The 22,393-nt window shown below is 38.1% G+C and overlaps 1 protein-coding gene across 1 annotated transcript in view; it reads left to right on the top strand.

Moving 5' to 3' along the window:
- Positions 1 to 22,393, top strand: part of DNAH11 (dynein axonemal heavy chain 11) — a 316,619-nt gene that overhangs the window by 257,664 nt on the left and 36,562 nt on the right. Inside the window, 4 exon segments of the mRNA XM_072783813.1 lie at positions 6,573 to 6,777; positions 15,837 to 16,001; positions 17,648 to 17,788; positions 21,442 to 21,612. Of these exon segments, the coding sequence (XP_072639914.1) occupies positions 6,573 to 6,777; positions 15,837 to 16,001; positions 17,648 to 17,788; positions 21,442 to 21,612 (682 nt within the window).

Raw genomic sequence — 22,393 nt, 5'->3', positions numbered from 1 at the left:
CAAATCATGAGAGAGCACTAGCGGTCTGTTTAATTTTCCCAGATAGGAGATTAACCAAAAATTAACCTAGCAGCAATGATAAAACCCACTGAGTCATTATGCAGTTCTTGCCTTTCATAGATCATAAACACCCCAATTGAGGATAATTTACTATCCCTGGGAAATTCGAACCTATGAAATAATGTTTCCAAGCAAAATATAAAAGCCAATTTTAGAGGCAGACATCCTTCTCTTTTCCTCTGATTAACTAACTGTCTCTTCACCAAGAAAATCAGACCTGTCCCTCAAGCAGGTTGATTTCTGACTTCCAGACCAGGGTTTGTGAACACTTCAGGGTATACATAGGTGTACAGGAGAAATTTGGAGCCACAGCGTCATCTCTGAGCCACATTATGGAGCATTGCTTTGACCTAGGTATTTGTTAAGTATTTAACCAGTTGGAAGCATTTGTCACTTATACCCAGAAGCAAAGTCGTTCAAACCTCATGCTTCATTTTGGCCAGTCTTAGACTTGTTTTTCTTGAGAGCCTAGGCTGGGAAGCAATGTTATGTGTAGTAGCTGATTGGAAAAATTATAGCTTGGTGGTACTGGGAAATCGAGCGTGATGAGCCTCTATTTCCCTGCAAGAAGATTATGCTCACACCACTAACCATGTGATCTTCTAGAGTGGTGATAGGTGAACAACCTGTCTTGATACAACCCGTGAACTAAGAATGGTTTTTAAAGGGTTGTTAACAGAGAATATTTGGGAAAGATGTACGTGGCCCACAAAAGGTGAAGTATTGATTCTCTGGCCCTTTATAGAAATAGTTCTCCAACCCCTGCTCTGGAGAGATTTCTCCCTGAGGCCTGAATCCTAGGACTTCTGAAAGGAAGTTAGTCACCTTGTGGGGCTTGTTTTGATTCTCACATTACATGCACATACTCTCACAGACCTCGAAATGAAACTTCTTACCTCAGTTCCTAAGCCGGCCACGCTGAGCGGTCCCAGTGGACAACAATCAGGAAAACCGTGGAGTTGGTTTGTCCAGTGTTCTTCATTTAAACACACATTTTTAAATTGTAAAGATAGTTCCATTTTCTTTTCATCTGGCGATAGACGTTTGTGATTAAAACAGGAAGTTTATGAGGTAAATGTTTAAGTAAAAATTCATAAGCAAATTAGGAAAAATGGAATCTGAAGTCATGAACAGTTGTGACAGGCCTGGCATTTCTGAGATGCTGCTCTAAGGAGGAAAGAATTCAGATCAAGATGGAGCAGCCATCAGAAGATCATAAGACGTACCGGAGGTTTATTTAAAGTTTGTATTTGATTACTGTGGTGTTATAAATGAGGATCATCTTTGGTGTGGCTTATGTGTGAGAACCTGAGGTATAGTAATTACTCTTGAAGGTTCCTTTAAAAGCTAGTCAGTGAGTAGTGCAAGCAAAAAAAGAGCTTTCTCAAAGCTACCTTTAGGATCAATTTTGGAAACCCTTGGAAAGAGATGCGCAAGTAGTGGGAGAAATTTTGATGACGGCCCAAACGAAACTATGGTTGAATATGTCTTAGTCAAAAAGAAGTGAGTTAACCAAGAAAGATATTCTTATATAAGAGCAACCTGTGACGTGCCTCATTGTGCTCAAAAGGCAAGCATGAACCTCTGAGAAGCTGTAGTTAGCATAATTACTTCCCTTGCAGATTGATAAAAGCCCAAATGTTACCAATTGACCTCTTGATATTGTTGTTCTTTTTCTCTTTCTTGGGAACACTGTTGTTGTTCATCACATGCCATGCAATTTAACTGTTTAAAGTGCACAAGTAAGTGGGTTTTAGTATATTCAAGCAATATGCAGCCATCACCACAGTCAGTTTTATTTTTTTTTAAGATTTTTATTTATTAGAGTAAGTTCACTTGAGCAGGAAGGAGGAATAGTGGAAGAGGGAGAGAATCCTCAAGCAGACCCCCACTGAACATGGAGCTCATATCAGGACTCGATCCTGGGAGCCTGAGATCATGACCTGAGCTAAAACCAAGAGACACTTAACAGATTAAGCCACGCAGGGTCCCCTACCACAGTCAGTTTTATATTGAAACTCTTAGGCACTCACTAATGTACTTTGTTTCTACAGATTTGCCCATTCTGGACATTTCCTATTAGTAGAATCATAAAATATGTGGACGTGTGTGACTATTCCTTTGCTTGTCACTATGTTGTGAGGGTCCATCCATGTAGCATTATCAGGACTTGCTCCCTTTTTGTTACTGAACAACAGTTCATCGTTTGGATGTACCACAGTTTATTCATGAGCTTACACACATTTGGGTTGTTTCCACTTTTTGGCTATTATGAATAATGCTGCTATGTACCTTTGTATACAGAGCTTATATGGACCTGTGTTTTCATTCTTTGGGGTATATAGCTAGGAGTAGACTATATGGATTAAATGGTAACTATATGCATAAGGTTGTGAGAAACTGCCAAACTACTTTCAGCAGCATATGAGGGTTCCAACTTCTCTACTTGCCAACACTGCTGCAACCTATTGGGGTTTTTTGTTTGTTTTATTCTAGCCATCCAGTGGGTGTAAAGTGGCACCTCACTGGGACTTTTATTTGCATTTCCTTGATGACTAATCGTGTTGAACATCTTTTCAGATGCTTCTTGGCCATTTGTATATCTTCCCTGGAGAAATGTCTATTTGCATTCTTTGCCTATCTTTTAATGGGGCAGATCTTTGATCTTGATGTGGCTGTCACACTGTAGGCACTTAGAGTGTATTCATTTATGGAACGGACTAAACAGAAAGAATGGCTGCATCAGTATGGAAGATTTTATAGTCATGGTTCCTATTATGAGAGAGTTAAGTAATGTTTGTGAGAGCAGAGTGCATGTGTGCCTGTTGGTTATATGCCCACTGCCTACAAGACTTTCCGACAGCCTGGCATAGTGTAGGTGTTCACTAATTGCTTTTTGAGTAAATAAATGTTTGGGTGTAACATGTTTTACTATAAAAACCAAGAACTGAAGAAATTATCAATAAGGTACATGATGATTTTGATGAGCATGATATCAGCTGGAAAATATTTGCAAACATGTGAACAGATGGTGTCATTTCCATGACCTATGAACCAAGGCCTCTGGGCCCCTGTTCTCATTGGATGCACCAACAGCTGCTCTCTAGTTCGTTTATAACATTTGCCCCGTAATTCATTCATCTCTTTTTTTTCTCACTCTTTCTGATAACGATGTGAATACTCTATTTTTATTTCTTTATTTTTTCAAAGATTTTATTTATTTGACAAACAAGAGTGAGAGCATGAGTGGAGGGATGGCAAAGGGAGAGGGAGCAGCAGACTCCCTGCTGAGCAGTGAGTCCAACTATGGGCTTGATCCCAGGACTCCTGGGATCATGACCTGAGCCAAAGGCAGACACTTGTTAGACTGAGCCACCCAGGCACCCCTGTTTTTTATTTTTTTTAGAGGGAATCATGGTATACAAATACATACTGGTTTAGAAGAAAGTTGCTACCTAAATTGGTCTTCGCTCTTCTAGAAAGTAACATTAAAGAGTAGGAAGTCTTGACATAGTAAAAACAACCCAAAACTAGATAACATGAATGGATTGATCATTCAACTTAATAAAGAATTTCTCCAATGGTGGCTTGTTTGGCAGATCTTTTTTCAAGCTTAGACCCTTAATCAAAAACTGTGAAATTTTTGTTACAAATATGAGATCATTACAATGCAAACAAAATTTGAGAGTTGGATGAAGAGGTCATGAATCTTATCAGTCTTTTGGGATTCTTAGCTGTAGTGACTAAGAGGGATTTTGTGATGAAAGCTTTAGTGATTTAAGAAAACGATGACTTTTTGAAAAATCATTACACACCACAGTGATTTTACAAAATTGTGCCTAGTCAGATAAAATGGCTAGGGGTTCAGAAGCCTTTTCCTCACTATGTGGCACAATAGATTAACCTCAGAGCAAGGTAAAATTGTGAAACATCCACCAGCAGCAACCTAAAATATTGCCACATCACAAATTTGGGGCATCTCTCCTCAAGTTTAAAAAAAGTTGTTGCAAGTATTGTGACATTTTAAGAAAAAGGATGTTGCCTGAATGTTGAACTTGATGTTCAGTGTCTGTCTTTTTAATTCATTTAATTTTCCAAAATTGATAAATTTAGTAAAGTAACATATCCCCTATAGGTCAGTGAAATTAAGTAGTATTTAAAAAAAATACTGTATTTACATGAAAAAAATATGGCCTTTGGATAACATTGTCATCATTAGGATACCTCTATAATTAAAATACTTTAGGTGTACCTGGGTGGCTCAGTCGGTTTAGCATCTGCCTTAGGCTCGGGTCATGATCCCAGGATCCTTAGATCGAGCCCACATAGGGCTCCCTGCTCAGCAGAGAATCTGCTTCTTCCTCTCCCTTTGCCCCTCCCCCTGCTCCTTCTCTCTCTCTCTCTCTGTCAAATCTTTTTTTTTTTAATTTTTATTTATTTATGATAGTCACAGAGAGAGAGAGAGGCAGAGACACAGGCAGAGGGAGAAGCAGGCTCCATGCACTGGGAGCCCGACGTGGGATTCAATCCCGGGTCTTCAGGATCGCGTCCTGGGCCAAAGGCAAGCGCCAAACCGCTGCGCCACCCAGGGATCCCTCTCTGTCAAATCTTAAAAAAAAAAATCCTTTATGCACTGACAATGGAAGAATGAAGAATCTTTGTATTTAGTATAAAATAGAAGACAGAGAAGATACTCTGTGTTTCAGGCTCAGTCCTAGGCTTTTTACATGTATTTTTACTCCTATGCAATTCAGACATCTTTGATGGAAGGGTTTGAGAAATATCAGTATTTGTGATTTGTCTGTGTGTGAGCTTAAAAACCCCTCTTGGGGGTTCCTGGGTGGCTCAGCAGTTGAGTGCCTGCCTTCGACCCAGGGCATGATCCTGGAGTCCTGGGATCGAGTCCCACATTGGGCTCCCTCCATGGAGCCTGCTTCTCCTTCTGTCTCTGCCCCCCTCTCTTTCTTTCTCTCTCTGTTTCTCATGAATGAATAAATAAATAAAATACTTTTTTTAATTTTAAAAATTAAAAAATTAAAATTAAAAAAATAATAAAAACCCCTCTCCTGGATCCTCCTAGCAGGTTCCTGGCAGAAAAAAAGACCACAAAGTAGGCTGGGAATTTTTAAAATAGAATTAATACAGTGACCCTTCACAGAAAGAATTTTCAAAGGGAAGGGTAGTGGAACCCAGTAGAAGAATCCAGGCAACCAGTGATGTACAACAGCAGGAAGCTATTACCACCTCTAGGCCTGAAAGTGTTATTTGGTCCTGTGATCGGAGCTGTGGGAAGGGAACCATCCCAAACCTGGAATACGATCGGAGCAGGACACAACCTCCACCAGACCATGGCACTGAGGCCCAGGAGATCTGCTTTGAACTCCCTCTCCTGTCCTGCCATGTCTTGCTAATGCTTCCATTGGCCAAAGCCCTTCCACAATCCAGAGGGCAACAGAGCCTGGGTGAAGAAGTCCTTACAAGTTAGACCCATATATCTGGAGTAGAAAAAAGTAAGCCCCTCTGCTCAGGGAGAGGTTGCATTCATTCAGAGCTTTGCTTGCAATTACAGAAACCACCTCCATCTAGCTTAAACCAAACAAAGCCTGTGTCACAAGGCTGCAAGGCGTCATGGCAACTGGGTTAAAAATGCAGCCAGAAAAAAAAAAAAATGCAGCCAGGTGTCGAGGAAGATGGGACCCAGAAGCCCATAAAATCTAGAACGTGCCCCCTTTGCATGCTCTTGACCCCAAATATTGATTGAATCTTCCTTGGGAAACCAGGAATGTCTTTCTCTGCTGTGCCGGTTTACCAGGAGGAAAGGGTGTCATCAACATGAACTATGGGTTCCATTTGCAGCTCTCCCTTCTCTTTGTTCCAATCCTAAATCCCAGGACAGCTCACTCTAATTGGAGTATTTTGAAGTGCCCACTTCTGGTCCCCGTGGCTGAGGGAACAGGGATATATAGGACAGAACCATGGCTACTGAGATCCCACCCTCATGCATTCCTCACGGGAAGCTTCTTAAACTTTGCTTTTGAGCCAGGGCCAAAAATACTGAAATGGAAAGTAATTTAAAGTATATGCATATTTTTAATATATATGTATGAATTTTGAATATATTTATATACAGTTAATTCACAGATATATCCAAACACATACTCATGTTATCCTTTAAGAATAGCAATGTTTAATGTAAGGTTAACCACAGAAAGTGTAATAGAAGCTAATGTTTGTTGTTGTACAACCTTCATGTGATGTATTGCATATTCTTGTTATGAATATGTCATGAGTTGAGTAGTATTATCATCATTTTGCATGTAAACAATCATGTAGAGGTTTAGGGGATAATTCCAGTTTCTTCTATACTTTAGGGAGACAGTATTTGAATAATCTTGAATCACCTGGTCTTACAGCCTAGGTAACATTATCAGAATAGAAGAAATGGAATGCCACCTAATTACCAGTTATGGTTTGTGGAAATCTCCTGAATGTTTGTATCATGCCCTTTTTAGGTACATCAGGATTGGAGACAAAGAATGTGAATTTAACAGGAACTTTCGCCTTATCCTTCACACAAAACTGGCAAATCCGCACTATAAGCCTGAATTGCAGGCTCAGACAACCCTCCTCAATTTTACGGTCACAGAAGATGGTCTAGAAGCCCAGCTCCTGGCAGAGGTGGTCAGTATTGAAAGGCCAGATCTGGAGAAACTTAAGGTAAAAAATTAAGAAACCTTGCATCAACACTTATTCAGTATCTGCCTTGCACAAGTTATAGTGCTTAGACTCAGGAGTGTAAGATAGGATTCCTGCCCACTAGGGATGTCTAATCTAATTGAGAAAAATGAGGATGTACATGAACAATGAACAATTCAAGGGTACTTGTGTTAAAACAGGTAGTTAGCATTGGGCCTCCAGTTGGAGATGGGCTAGCTCTAGATCTGCTTTCATGCAGGTGATGAGGACAAGCGAAGAGTTGCGAGTCATGGAAAACAGAAGTAGAGAAGCAGGAATGTGTCCTGTCAGCCAGGGCAAAGACCCAAAAGGAGCAGTAATGGAATAATGCTGGAAAAATTCAGGGGATCATAGCTGGTGATGACTAGTATTTAAAGGAAAATGTATGGTTTTATGTACAGAGATTAAGAAAAAAACACTAAAAATAATTAAAATGAGGGTTGATTACCATTAAAACAAAACAAAACAAAAAAAAACGCACACACAAAAAAAGCCCCAAAACAACAGAGGAGGCCTGAAAATGTAGAAAGAAGTCAATGGCAGGGGTGAGTGGTTGCCGCAGAGATGGTATGGCCTGCAAAACCAGAAATATTTACCATGTTGCTTTTTATGGAAAGCGTTTGCCGCTCCTGTTATAAATCAGTGGTTCTCAAATGGTGGTTCCTAGAACATTAGCATCAGCTGGGATTCGCATTTAAATGCGTAATCTCGGGCCACAGACCACATCCTGCTAAATGTGACATTCTGGAGGTAGGCCCAGCAATCTGTTTTACAGGCCCTGCGAGGGGTTCTCACACATGTTCAGAGTCCATTTGAGATGGCTTTCAGGTGGATTTACTTCTGCACCAGTCAACAGGCCGGGCAGAGACAGCCCTGGGACCAAGGCTAAGTGCGAGTGGGCACAGGGCTCTCAGGTCTGCTCGCAGGCGTGCTCACATGTAGTGCCATCGCAACCTGCCAGTGACAAGTGATCCAAGTGGCCAGGGTTAGAGGACCACAGGCATGCTGCTTTGTACATCATTGACAAGCTGGACAGAGAACATGTCCGTATTCGAAACACCATATGACCATATAAGAAAACAGTTTTGTAATATATTTACACCTGGGTTTTTTTTTTCCCTAACGCCTTGATCGTTTGGTTAATTTCTTTCTTTGCTTTTACTTTTCATAGTGAAGTTTTTCAAATATATGAACGTAAAGAAAATAGTTCTAAGTTTCCCTGTGATCATCATTTAGCTTCAATTATTAGCAACATTCTCCCCCTATTTTTTTCTTTATCAGAAGCAAGCTTTTGGGCAGCCCGGGTGGCTCAGCGGTTTAGTGCCGCCTTAAGCCCAGGACATGGAGACCCAGGATCGAGTCCCATGTCAGGTTCCCTGCATGGAGCCTGCATCTCCCTCTGCCTGTCTCTCTCTCTCTCTCTCTCTCTCCTTCTCTCCCTCTCTCTCTCATATATAAATAAATAAAACCTTTTTTTAAAAAAAAAAACAAGCTTTTAAAATAAATGTTAACTTATTCTGGGATAACTTTAATTTATTTACACAAAAGTTGCAAGATATTACAGAGTTCCTCTATATCACTAACCCAATTTCAGTTTCTACTAATACTATTCTTCCTTTTTGTGATATAAAAGTAGAATTTATGTAAGATACTGTTCTGCTTTATTAAAACACATCCACTCATTGTTGTTCATTAATACATGGTAATATTTCTACCTTTTTTTTATAAGTTTTTGATATAATCCACATACCTTTTTTAATTGTATAATTCAGTGTTTTTTTAGGTCACTCACAGAGTATCAATTTTACAACATTTTCAGCATCTCAAAAAGAACATCCGTGCTTATTAGCTGTTACTCCCCAGCATCCCCTCCCACCTACCTCCTAGCAGTCATTAATCTACTTTCTCTCCCTATAGATTTGCCTGTCCTGGACATTTTATATAAATGGAATCATAAAATATCTTGCCTTTGTACCTGGCTTCTCTCATTTAGCATAATGTTTTTAAGGTACATCCATATTGTAGCATGTATCAGTTTTTCATTTTCTTATGACTGAATAATACTTTGTGGATATTATATACCATATTTATGCCCTCATCAGTTGATGGACATCTAGGTTATTTCCACTTTTTGGCCATGATGTTCAATGTTTCTGTGAATGTTCAGTGTAAGTTGTTATATGGACGTATATTTTTCATTTCTCTTTGGTACGTACCTAGATGCAGAATTCCTGGGTCATTTGGTAACTCTCTGTTTAATATTTGAAGAACTGCCAGACTGCTTTCAAGTGACTGCTCCATTTTACATTTCTACCAATTATGTAGAAAGGACCCAATTTTTTCACGTCTTCACCAACATTTGTCTCTTTTTTTGATAATAGCCATCATAGTAGGTATGAAGCAGTATCTCACTGTGGTTTTGATTTTCTTTTCCCCATAGGCTAATGAGGTTAAGCATCTTTTCATATATTTATTGTCCTTTTATATGTCATCTTTGGAGAAACATCTGTTTAAACCCTTTGCCCATTTTAAAAAATGGGCTATTTTTATTGTTGTGTTGCAGGAGCTCTTTATATATTTTGAGTATTATACTCTTATTGGACATATATCGTATACTTATATATTTTCTCCTATTCTGTGGCTTGTCTTCACTTTGTCAATGGTATCTTCAGAAGCACAAAAGTGTTTAATTTTTATGAAATCCAATTTATGTGTTTTTGCTTTTTTGTTTGTGCTTTTGATGGCATATCTAAGAAACCATTGCTTCACGCAAGTTCATGAAGATTTACCCTTATGTTTTCTTCTAGGAGTTTTATAGTTTTAGTTCTTACATTTAGGTTCATGATCCATTTTTGAGTTAATTATTGTATATAGTGTGAGGTAGGGATCCAGCTTCATTCTTTTGCATGTGAATACCCAGTTGTCCAGCACCATTTGTTGAAAAGACTATCCTTTCTCCATTGCCTTTACTACTTGTCAAAGATCAATAGCATATTTCTGTGGATCTATTGTCTATTTTGTGAATATGATACCTTCCTTATTAGTGGCAGCTTTATAGCAAGTCTTTAAGTTGAGTATTGTCAACCTTTCACCTTCTTCTTCCGTACACCTACTATTGACTCTTCTGGATCTTAAGCTTTTCCATATACACTCTAGGATCAAGTTTTCAATATTTGCAAAAATAATGTGCTGGAATTTTGATTGATTGTAGAATCACAGAAAGGAAGACATGACACCTTAACAATATTGACTTTTCCTATCATGAATATGAATTCTGTCTACTTTTAAGATCTTTGATTTCTTTCATCAGAATATGGAGAACTCTTCATATGTATCTTCAGTATAACTTTTTAGATTTATACCTAAGCACTTCAGTTTATTGGTAGTAATGTAAAGGGTGTGTATTGTAAATTTCAAATTCCAGTTGTGCAGCGCTGGTATATAGAAAAGCAATTGACTTTTGTATATTAACCTTGTATCTTGCTGCTTTGTTATAATCTCTTATTAGTTAGGTGTCTTTTTGTTAATTCCTCGGGAATTTCTACAAAGACGACCATGCCATGTGTGAACAAAGACTGTTTATTTCTGCCTTCCCATTCTGTATACTTTTTATTTATTTTTCATGTCTTAAAGCACTTAAAGTCTTAAGGACTTTCAGTACAATGTTGAATAGAAGTGGTGAAAGGAAATATTTGTGTCATGTTTCCAGTAGGTGGGAGGTGGGGGAGTGGGAAGCATGTAATTTCTCACCATTAAGTGGGATATTAGAGGTTTCATTTTTAGAAATTCTCTATCAACTTGAAGTTCTCCTGTATTTTAGTTTGCTGAGCATTTTTATCATAAATGAATGTTGGACTATGTCAAATGTTTCTTTTTCATCTATTGGTATATCATATGCTTTTTCATCAACTTTCTGATAAGATGAATTAATTATATTACTTTTCGTTGTTGAATCAGACTTGCACACATGCGCGTTTGATTTGATTTGCTTTTATTTTGTTGAGCATTTTTACATCTATGCTCATGAAAGATATGGTATATAGTCTTGGGTTTGTTTATTTTTTTAAATAATTTACCTGGTTTTGATATTAGGCTAATGCTGGCATCATAAAATTGGTTAGGAAGTAATCCCTTTCCTTCTATTTTCTGGAAGAAATTATAGAGAATTGATAGCATTTCTTCTTTAAATCTGTAAATCATCAGCAAAATTATCTGAGCCAGGTGCTTTCTTTTTGGAAGATTATTGTCAATTCAATTTTTAAATTAGACATAGACCTATTATATTATATTGTTATATTTGTATGAGTTTTTGGTAGATGTGTCTTTCAAGGAATTGGCCTATTGCATCTGAATTTTTAAATTTATGGGCATACAGTTGTTCATCATAGTGTTTTACTGTCCTTTAATGCCCATAGAATCAGTAGTGATAGCCCTTCTTTAATTACTAACATTGTAATTTGTGCTTTCTCTCTTTTTTTCCTGATTGGCCTGTCTACAGGGTTATAAATTTTATTGATTTTTGTAAAGAATCAAATTTGGTTGATGATTTTTTTTCCCATTGGTTTCTTGTTTTAAATTTTATTGATTTCTGCTCTAATTTGTATTGTTTATTTTCATTTCCTTTGTTTATTTTGCTCTTCTTTCACTAGTTTCTTAGGGTAAAAGCTTAGATAATTAATTTTAGATCTTAATCCTTTTCTAATATATGTGTTCAGCACTATAAGTTTTCCTCCAAGCACTGTTTTTGCTATATTTCACACATTTTATTAACTTGTATTTTCATATTTATTTACTTATTTAGAAGTGTGAAAAAAAACAGAAGTGTTTTTTTCCAGCTCTCTTTCCATTAGTGATTCTTTATTTAATTTTTCCATCCCTTTATGTTGGAGCAAGATAGATTTCCTACAGACAACAGACAGTTGGGTTTTAATCCACTATGTCAGGCTCTGTCTTTTAATTGATGTATTTAGAAAATTCAAAGAGATTATTGTTGATGCATTTGGATTAAAATCTACCGTTTTAGTCATTTTTTTAAATTTACTGCAATCTTCCTTACCCTTTTTTTTTCCTTTTCTTTCTGCCTTCTCTGATTTTAGTTGAGCATTTTATATGATTCCATTACATGTCCTGTCTCAGCATAGAAGTTATACTTTTTTAAAACATATAGTGGTTTCTTTAGCATATTATATTGCCTCCTGAGAAATGTGGGTTATCTTTTATTTTGTGTTTTTTTTAAGATTTTATTTTAAAAAAATATTTTATTTATTTATTCATGAGAGACACACAGAGAGAGAGAGAGAGAGAGGCAGAGAGGCAGAGGGAGAAGCAGGCTCCAGGCAGGGAGCCTGATGTGGGACTCGATCCTGGGTCTCCAGGATCACCACCTGAGCAGAAGGCAGATGCTCAACTGCTGAGCCACCCAGGCGTCCCATGGATTATCTTTTAAAAGAGTTTTCTTATTTCTTCCCTCTAGTCTCTTATAACATTATTGTCATTCATTTATCCTAAGTTATAATCACTTACTACATTGTTGTCTCTATTATTTGGAGCAGTTCTCTTGAGAGTAAGAAAATAAAATTTCCTTCATTTATTCTTTCTCTAACATTCTTCCTTTCTTGATGGAGATCTGAGTTTCTGACATACATTTTTTTCTCTGTGACATAAAATCTTTAACATTTCCTATAAGACGTGTCTCCTAGTGACAGAATCCTTCAGTTTTTATGTGTCTGAAAAAGTATTTTTCCTCATTTCTGAGAAGTGATTTGGCAAGATATAGAATTCTAGGCTGATGGTTTGTTTCTTCAGTATTTTATTTATTTTATTTTTTGGTTTTTAAATTTATTCTTGAGAGAGAGAGAAAGAGAGAGAGAGAGAGGCAGAGACACAAGCAGAGGGAGAAGTAGGCTCCATGCAGGGAACCCGATGCAGGACCCAATCCCGGGACTTGAGGATCAGGCCCTGGGCTGAAGGCGGCACTAAACCACTGAGCCACCCGGGCTGCCCTTTTTTTTTTTTTTTTTTTTCCAGATTTTTAAATTTATTTTGTTTCTTCAGTATTTTAAATATTTACTCTTTCTGGCATCATTTCTCAAAAGTTCTATGTAATTTTTTACCTCTTTTTTTTATAAGTGATGTGAGGTTTTCCTATACCTTCTTTTAAGAGTTTTTCTTTGTATTTAATTTTCTGTAGTTTGAATAAGATAGGTCTAGGTGTAGTTTTTTTGTTACTCTGCCCAGCAGCTCACAAGGGCTGCCTAGCTGCAGCCAGCTCACAAATGACAGTTTCCGCTACCTGTTTCCTACAGCCTTGGCTCCAAATCCACCTAAGGCTCACACTGACTTTCCCTATGACTTAGAATGGCTTTGTGCTCACTTTAATTGTAGTTTGTGCCATTCTGTGAAGTAATATTCAAACAAAGAAGAAAGTGACATTGCAGAGCCTCAGGAGAAGCTGAGGACTCTGTCTCAAGGGCCCCCTCACACACATCATGCACTTACAGAGAATGCCAGCCGAGGCAGTGCAGACAAGGAAGCCACAGGTCAGAGGCACCAACTGTGGGCCCCAGCTGCCACGTTTATTACCACTGCTCTAACTCTGACATCGTGGACTATGATCCTGTAAAACTGCAAACAATATAGTTCGCAAAAAAAATTATTTCTGGGCGTTCCACCTCTCTGCTGCTCCTTCCCCAGCACTTCATTCAATGAGTGTGCCAAGTGAGGCCTCTCGGTCCCCAGAGCCACCGAGAGACAGGGCCCCAGGGACAGGCTCTGGGCGCAGTGTCTCTGAAGGCGGGTGTGCCAGGTTGGGGCAGAGCTCTGCCAAGGATCGTGTGGACGGGATGATGGCCATGGACATGGAGAAAAGCCAGGAGGAGAGGGGGGAAGAAGGTGAAGAGCCCAGGGAAGAGGAGGGCACAGGACCTGGAGTGACCAGGGAGCTACAGCAGGTGGAGATGCCTAGTGGGGACAGAGCCGCAGAGGCTGCACCTGGAGACGGTGGGGGAAGTGCCCCCCCCTTGCCAGCCTAGAGGGAAGCCAGTCAGGAAGCACAGATCCGGGTCAGGACACTGATTGATCTGCTGGCATTCAGCTCTGTGGCTGAGATGAAGGCACTGGGTTTAAACAGGCTCAAGGGTGAACTGATGGCCCTGGGACTGAAATGTGGGGGCACTCTGCAGGAGCGGGCAGCGAGACTCTTCTCTGTCATGGGACTGGCAAGGGAACAGATTGACCCCGCTCTATTCGCCAAGCCTTTGAAGGGGAAGAAGAAATGAGTTTCATTGGAGCTTAATATGCTGTGAGCTTCTGGATCTGTGGTTTGGTGATTGTCATTAATTTGGGAAAATTCTTAGCCATCATTACCTCCAATATTTCTTCTTTTTCTCCTTCAGGTATTCCCATGATGTGTATGTTAAGCTTTTTGTGATTTTCCTACATTTATTAGACAGTCTTTTCTTTTTTTTCCTCATTCCTTTTCTATTTCCTTTCCACTTTGAAAAGTTTCTGTTTGACTTATCTTCGAGTTGGCTGGTAATTCCCTGTGGCCAGCCTACTGATGAGCCCCTGAAAGGCAGCCTTCATTTATGTCATAATATTTTTTTCTAGCATTTCCTTTCTTAGAGTTTCTGTCATCTCTCTACTTAAATTGTCCATATAGTCTGGCATATTTCCCACTTTCTCCATTAGAGCCTCCTACCACATTAAGCATAGTTATTTTAATTCCCAGTCTGATCATTTCAAAATCTCTGCCTTTCCTGAATCTTGTTCTAAGGTTTGCTTTATCTCTTCAGACTGTGTTTTTCATCTTGCAGTGTGCCTTGTACTTTTTTGTCAGAAGCCAGATATGATGTATTTTGTAACTTGAAGTGAGGTAAATAGAGCTTTGGCATTAGGTTCATGTGGCTGGGTGTTAGGCTGTGTGTCGTGTTTGCCAGAGCTGTTAGTGTCATAGGCTTCACTTTTCTCTCAGATCCCTGTTTTTGTCTCCTGTGTCCTTGGACTTCCCTAGATGCTCCTTCTTAAATAAAGTCGGTATCTTGCAGCTCTCTGTTGTAATCCAGTATTATCATACTGGAGTCTGTTGGTATGGTATGATGGTAAGGCATTGTGGGTGGGAAGTATTCTATAATCCTATGTTTAAATCTCAGGATTTTCCAATAGGCTTGAGTCACTGGAGTTTGAACTTCAGAAGAGTTTATCATTTATTTTTATCTCCCTTATGCGAGAAAGGACATCTAGGGAAGGCTGAGTTGTCCAGTCATCCTCCCCACTAAGGTCAGGTGAGGCTCTGATAATATAATTTCCCTTGATGGTGAATGTTTGTTATGAGAACAGAAAGTTTTTGCATATTTTAAATGGTTACTTCCCTCTGGATGTATTTCAAAATGGTTGCTTTATCCCCTTCCATTGCCCAAAGCAGGAGTGGATTTTTTTTCCCTTGATCTTTACTGTGAGAATCTGTAAGTCTCCTAGAGGTAAATCCACCTAAGCCTCAAGGGTTTCCTAATGCAGATCCCACAGAGACTTTTAACCCTCAAGCTCTGCCTTCAGCAATTAGCCAATGACTATGTGAAAGTTTGCCAGCAGCTGTGATTGTCTGTATTCCCTCACCTCTCTCGTTTGGGGGGTAGCAGTTGGCCCTGTGACTTCAGTTCTTTGATGGATATTAGAAGAATTGAAGATTAGCTTTTTTCCTGTTGTGAGGATGGAAAGGATGACTTCCAACTCTTGAAATTTGAAGCAGGAATCAGAAGTTTCTTCCAATAGAATAGATTGTTCCTGTAGGTTTCTGATGTTAAATGATTGACAGATATTCATTCTCTGGACCCTGCAGAGTAGTTCTTAACATATTTTATGACTTGTTTTAAAATAACCTTTTAAGGATGATGATGAGTATGTTGTTGTTTTTTTTTTATGAGTATGTTTTTAATTTTAAGTGTGTTTTACTCTATATAATTCCATGGAATCAGTGATTAAAGAAACTGCTTACAAGCGTGAATTGAACCAGCATTTCTCACACTTTTCCTGGTTTGTATTAGTTGGTTTTGACAAAGCACCAAAATGACTTTAAGATCGAGCTGAAGTATCTAGAGGACGACCTCCTTCTGCGCCTTTCTGCGGCAGAGGGGAGCTTTCTAGATGACACAGAGCTGGTGGAGAGACTAGAGAGGACAAAAGCAACCGCAGCAGAGATAGAGCTCAAGGTAAGAAGGTGCAAAGGACACCCGGTGGGTCACAGTTCTCCCTTTGAATCAAGTGTTTGGCATAAAAATGTGATCAAACTTGACAGTTTCTCTAAGAGCACTGACTTGTGGATTTCAGGTCATTTATAAACTGCCCTTCAAAATGTGTGGGGCTCCACATGAAGACAGAGGTGGTTGAACTCTTCTCAGAGGTGGTTGTCTTTCTTCAGCGGAGATCCAGTCATTCACATGAAACGCTGTCAGCCTTTTTTTTTTTTTTCTGAATGACCAAATTGGAAGAAAATTGGAGCCCGCTGGCTTATATGGTCTAAAATCTAAAAAGGTTTAGCAGTCCAGCTCTGGCAGACTGACACCCTGCAGTCCCACCACAGGCTTCCTAGGCTGTTGTGCCTTTTAGAGAAATATGTTTAGAGCTGATGTTTTGTTTATGGGCATTCAGTAGTAGGAGACTGAACAAGGGATGGTCTCCTGCTGTACTCAGATGCATTATTCACTCTGGGAAACAATGACATTTCCTGAATGCCAGTAAAAATTTGTATTGAGGAGACTTCCTGCTGAATGTCCAGCATATGTCCCAATATGCCTTTCACATCGTGTACGCTTTGGACTCGCACCAAGTGGCCACGAACCTTAAAATTCCATTGTTTCAAAGTGAGAGGAACCTTATTTCCTTTCTGGAATGTCCTCATTACTAGTAATCTATTAATTACCCAGTTGAGGCTGTGTCACCACATATTCTATATGTTTGTCTCAATTTAAGTGAAGAAATGGAATCCCAAATTAACCTTTTAAGTAAGTGAATTCTGGTAGCTCCTAAGATGGTAAAGATTGGAGCAATTAAGTAAATTAGGTCTTAGCTTTGAAGTTAGCTTCTAATGGTCTTTTAAAATGCCTCTTCCTGTCTCCTTAGTATATTGCTATGTAGGGAATCCCCCCTCTGCTCTACATTTTATTTCCTTTTATATGCAAGTTTGAAGAATCAAGTCTGTAAAAAAAATATATATATATATTTGAGCCTTGAATAAAAATGAGTATGTTGGTTGATGGGTTGTTGGTGGTGTTTTGTTGTTTTAATTATCTCTCTGAATGTACCCAGAGGCTACTACATAAAGATAAACTAAATGGAAATATATGAGCATATGGATCATCTGGTGCAAAGTCAGACAGTCATGAGAGTCTTCATATAATGCCTTTTTAGTAAGCGTGGGTATTGGATATATTATTGACCTTGGCTGTTTTTGCATACCTTGTTGACTAATAAAGTTATCGGCATTGAATTGACCCAGCAGACTTTTAAAAGCTATCCCTGGGAGGTGATAGAGCTGGGTTATTAAACCTGAAAAAGAGAGGAGGCAGGGAAGGTGACATTACTCAGAACAAATTCTGTAAAACCAAAACCAATCTAGTTTGTTTAACCTGTAACTGCAGAGCAGCTAGAGTAATGTCCATTCTCACTGAAAACTCAGTTTAGAAGTATTTTAAGATATGACTTTAATAATTTTAGAAAAAATGAAGCATATAGATGCCATACATGTTGTCTATTTTAATACAAATAATTTTTCATTTCAGATATGTTCCTTCTATCAGTTAGGTAAGTATAAAGAATATGAAAAATAAGGTACTTAACCTGTTTGATCTTACCATAGGTGATTGAGGCTAAAGAAAATGAAAGAAAAATCAATGAGGCCCGAGAATGTTACAGACCAGTGGCAGCAAGAGCATCTCTTCTTTATTTTGTTATTAATGACCTCAAAAAAATTAACCCCATCTATCAATTCTCTTTGAAGGTAATGCTGAATAGGCTAAGAAAAATTTTAAATTTCATGAGTTCAACTCATTTCTGGAAGTTTAAAATTCACTGGAAAAGCATAAGTATATCCAGTAAGAAGTCCTGAGGATCTAGTGAGAAAGAAAAAAATTCTCATTTTCTCAGAAACTTTTATTTACAATTTCCATTAAGGCTTTGAGATCATTAAATTATGTGGCATCATAATATATTTGTTTCTGTTCTTAAACAGAGTCTTGAGTTTATAAGGGAATTCTCCTTGAGGCTCCTATACTTTGTGAAAATGTAGGTGTCTTATAAAAAGATTTCTCATATTATTTTGGTAGAGCAGGAGAACGAATGAGAACAACTATTCATTAAGTCACTGTTACATCCAAGACATTTTCATACTGTGGTTCATTCTTATGCCTGCAATATCTCAACAAAGTATATTATTTTATCCCTATTAAAAAAAAAAAGCTAACATTTTCAGATTTTAAATAAGTTGTCCAAGAATTCACATCATCATGGTAAGAGGCAGGATTTGATCTCATGGCTATGATCCCAAAGGCCATTCTCTTTACTCTATACCCTTGTGCCCCTGGGCAGTATCCATTCTGTCACTCATTTTTTAAACGAATAACTGTTGAGACTAATCATCATGCCAGATGTTGTGCTGAGTGTACAATTTTGAGGAAAAAAATAAACATGAATGGAGATACATAGGAGTGTGTCTATTTGTGTATATATAAAAGTAATAAATACAATGAGAAAATAATATAGATGAGAGAGGCTCTTTCACTCTTAGCTCAGGGAAGGCCTCTCAGAGGAAGTGACATTATAATTGATTCCTATAGAGTTGAGCTTCCTATGGAGTATTTACAGTAAACACAGATGTGAGGGACATGAAAGAGTTTGGAATTTCAGGTGCTGAATGAATCTTTGTGCCTGGAGGTATAATTAATGAGCGAGAGAGAAGATGACAAGGCAGGAATCTAGAGATGTGGGAAAATGTAGGTCTTTGGAGACCTCACTGGCCAGGTGGGAGATTTTAGATTATAGTTTGTCTATGAAAAGAAACCATTGAAAGATTTGAAGCAGTTGACTGATATGATGACACAAGACTCAAAAGTGAATAGACTTGATCTGTGATTTGAAGCTAGAATAATCAGCCCTTGGAAATGGATTAGACATGGACAATAATGAAAAGAGTCAGGAATAACTAGCAGGTTTCTAGTAGGATGGAGCTAGTGTGCAGAAATTCTGAGAAGAATAGAATAGCTGGATTTTGGAACAACTACAGTGTGTAAAGTGTAATAAAATTAAATTAATAATACCAACCCATCATTACTCAAAACCAAAACCAGACTAAGACATTACAAGAGAAGAAAACCACAGAGCAGACCCCTTCCTGGACACTGTTGCCAAACTACTCAAGAAAAGATTGGTAAATTGAATCCCACCATATATAAAAAGAACAATATGTTATGTCCAAGTGAAATTTATGCCAGCAATGCAAGTTGGTTAAATATTAAACACACACACACACACACACACACACACACACACACACAAGTCTTCATAAAATAGAACAAAAGAGAAAAACCATATGATCACTTCATTGGATGCAGACAAAGAATCTGATAAATTTCAATGCCCAGTTAAAAAAGAAAAAAAAGACTGAGAAAATTAAGAATAGATGGTTACTTCTTAAAGTGAAGAAGGGCATCTACAAAAATCTACATCTAATAATATACTTAATGTTGAAAAATTGAGTGCTTTCTCCTAAGATCAGGAACAATGTCTTCTCTCAATACTTCTATTCAGAACTACCCTGCAGGTTATTGCCAGTGCAATAATACAATAAAAGGGACAGACATTTAGAAAGAAAAGAAAAGGTGTCTTTTTTTTTTTTTTAAACAAATGACTTAATCTTGTATATAGAAAATCTTAAGAAATCTACCCAAAAAAGCTACTAGGACCAAGAAGTGAGTTTTTGGCAAGATTGCAGGATATAAAGTCAATATAAAAAAATTTTGTTTTTATATATCAGGTACAAATGATTGGAAATAACTCAGTACTGTTACAATAGCTTCCAAAATCATGAAACTTTTAGGGATAATTTTAACAAAACAAGATCCATGTGCGAAAAGCTACAAAACATTGTTGAGATAGACCATGGAGAGGTATACCATATTTATGGATTAGAACACTCAATATTGGGATCCCTGGGTGGCGCAGCGGTTTGGCTCCTGCCTTTGGCCCAGGGCGCGATCCTGGAGACCCGGGATCGAATCCCACGTCGGGCTCCCGGTGCATGGAGCCTGCTTCTCCCTCTGCCTGTGTCTCTGCCTCATTCTCTCTCTCTCTCTCTCTGTGACTATCACAAATAAATAAAAATTAAAAAAAAAAAAAAGAACACTCAATATTATTAAGATGCTAATTCTTTGCAAATTGATTTATAGGTTCAGTTCCATCTCCATCAAATCCCTGAAGGCTTTTTAAATAGAAATCAGCAGAGTGATTCTAAAATTTGTGTAGAAATTCAAAGGATTTAAAATTAGTGAATAATTTTGAAGAACAACAAATTCAGAAAACTTACAGTACATGATTTCAGGACTAACTATAAACTTATACTACTTAGCCTAAAGAAAAAGTCTAGAAGTAGTCCTACAAATATATGGTCAATTGATTTTTGGCAGTGATACCAAAACAATGAAGGAGGGGTAGTTTTTACAACAAATAGTGCTGAGAAAAACTGGATATTCACGCAGAATAAGATGAACTTTAACCATTACATCACACTGTATACAAAATTAACTATAGATAAGCAAAGCTATAAAACTTCTAGGAAAAAACCAGGAGATAATTTTTTAGCTTTAGGTTAGGCAAAGATTTCTTAGGATACAATAGAAAGAAAATGATAAATTGAACCCTATCAAATTAAACATTTATGGTCTTCAAAAGATATTAAGAAATTGAAAAGGCAAGCCACAGACTATTAAAACTTCCTTCCAATACATGTATCTAACAAAGAACTTATACAAGAATATATAAAGAATTTGGACAACTCAATAGGACAACTCAAAGAATGAAAGATTTGAACAGATATGTCTTGTGCTAAGTTATGTGTATTGCTCATGAGCACATTTTTTCAATGCTCAATATTCATCAAAAAATGCAAAGTAAGGCGCTTGGGTGGCTCAAGTTGGTTAAGTGTTTGCCTTTGGCTCAAGTCATGGTCCCAGGTCCTGAGATCGAGCCTCGCTTCAGGCTCCATGTTCAGCAGACAGCCTGCTTCTCCCTCTCCCTCTGCTGCTCCCCCTGCTTGTGCTTTCTCTTTCTATCTCTGTCAATAAATCAATAAAAGCTTTAAAAAATGCAAAATAAAAGCAGAATGAAGTATTACTATATATCAAAAAGAATGGCTACAATTGTACAAGACCAGCAGTAACAAGTATTAGCACAGGTACAATACTGCAGCTCTTTCATGTTGCTGATGAGAATGCAAAGTGGTAAGACTGTTTTGGAAAACAGGTGGCAGTTTCATATAAAGTTCATATAAAAGTTAAATATAAACTAACAAAGTGATTCCACATTTTTACTGTGTGTCTAGAGCTAGCTTGACATCACGCATTAGTTTCCACCCTTTACCAGTTACTTTAAATTCCCCAGGCTTTCAACATGCTGTTCCACAGAGCAATTGAGCAGGCTGACAAGGCAGAGGATGTGCAGGGGCGCATCTCAATCCTGATGGAGGACATCACCTATGCTGTCTTCCTCTATACCAACCAGGCACTGCTTGAGAGGGATAAGCTCACCTTCCTGTCCCAGATGGCTTTTCAGGTAAGGAAATTGGTCACTTTAAAGCATCCTCAGAGCCAAAATCCCATACCTCTGTCTATTAGCTGCTTTACTTCCACTGAACGGAGAAATGACACCTTTCTTAGAAGCCTTTGGTGGCCTGAGGTGAGGATGAATTTACCAGAGTGAACTTGGACATGTACAACTTTTGAGTAGGTCACAAGATTTTAGTTTGGATGGGTATGCATTTTAAGTGACCACATCAGCTATCAGCCTGAAAACAGATCAATGAGACTTCCTCCTCACTTATCAGGTCCTGTACAGAGCTTCCCAATTACTACCGGGGAAATTCTTGAAGATTAAAATTATGAGTCCAGGTCTGGGTGGTCCTAGGGGTCTCTCTGTCCCTTTAAAGACCAATGAATACATAAAAGAGCTCCAGGTTTCACAATGCCACCTTCAGTGGGATCTATCCTTTTATTTTTTAATCTTTTTTAATATGGACTTCAGCAAAAGATTTTTTTTTTACAATTTTATTTATTTGAGAGAGAGGCAGAGCTGGGGGAGGGGAAGGAGATGGAGAGAGAATCTCAAGCAGACTCTCCATTGAGCAGGGAGCCTGATGAAGGGCTCCGTCTCATGGCCCTGAGATCATGCCCTGACTCGAAACAATTTTTCTCTCAAATAAATAAATAAAATATTTTTTAAATAAAAATAGTTTATTTCAGTTTACACTGTTTAATTGTATCTATAAAGCAACAGTTTCCTTTTTTTCTTAATCTCACATTTAAGAAAAATCTTTCTGGGCATCTGAGTGGCTCAG

Source organism: Canis lupus, chromosome 18 (assembly GCF_048164855.1).
Source record: "Canis lupus baileyi chromosome 18, mCanLup2.hap1, whole genome shotgun sequence".
In the NCBI taxonomy this organism is placed as follows: domain Eukaryota; kingdom Metazoa; phylum Chordata; class Mammalia; order Carnivora; family Canidae; genus Canis; species Canis lupus.
The sequence above is the reverse complement of the archived record's forward strand: the minus strand, read 5'-3'. Positions and strand labels throughout refer to the sequence as shown.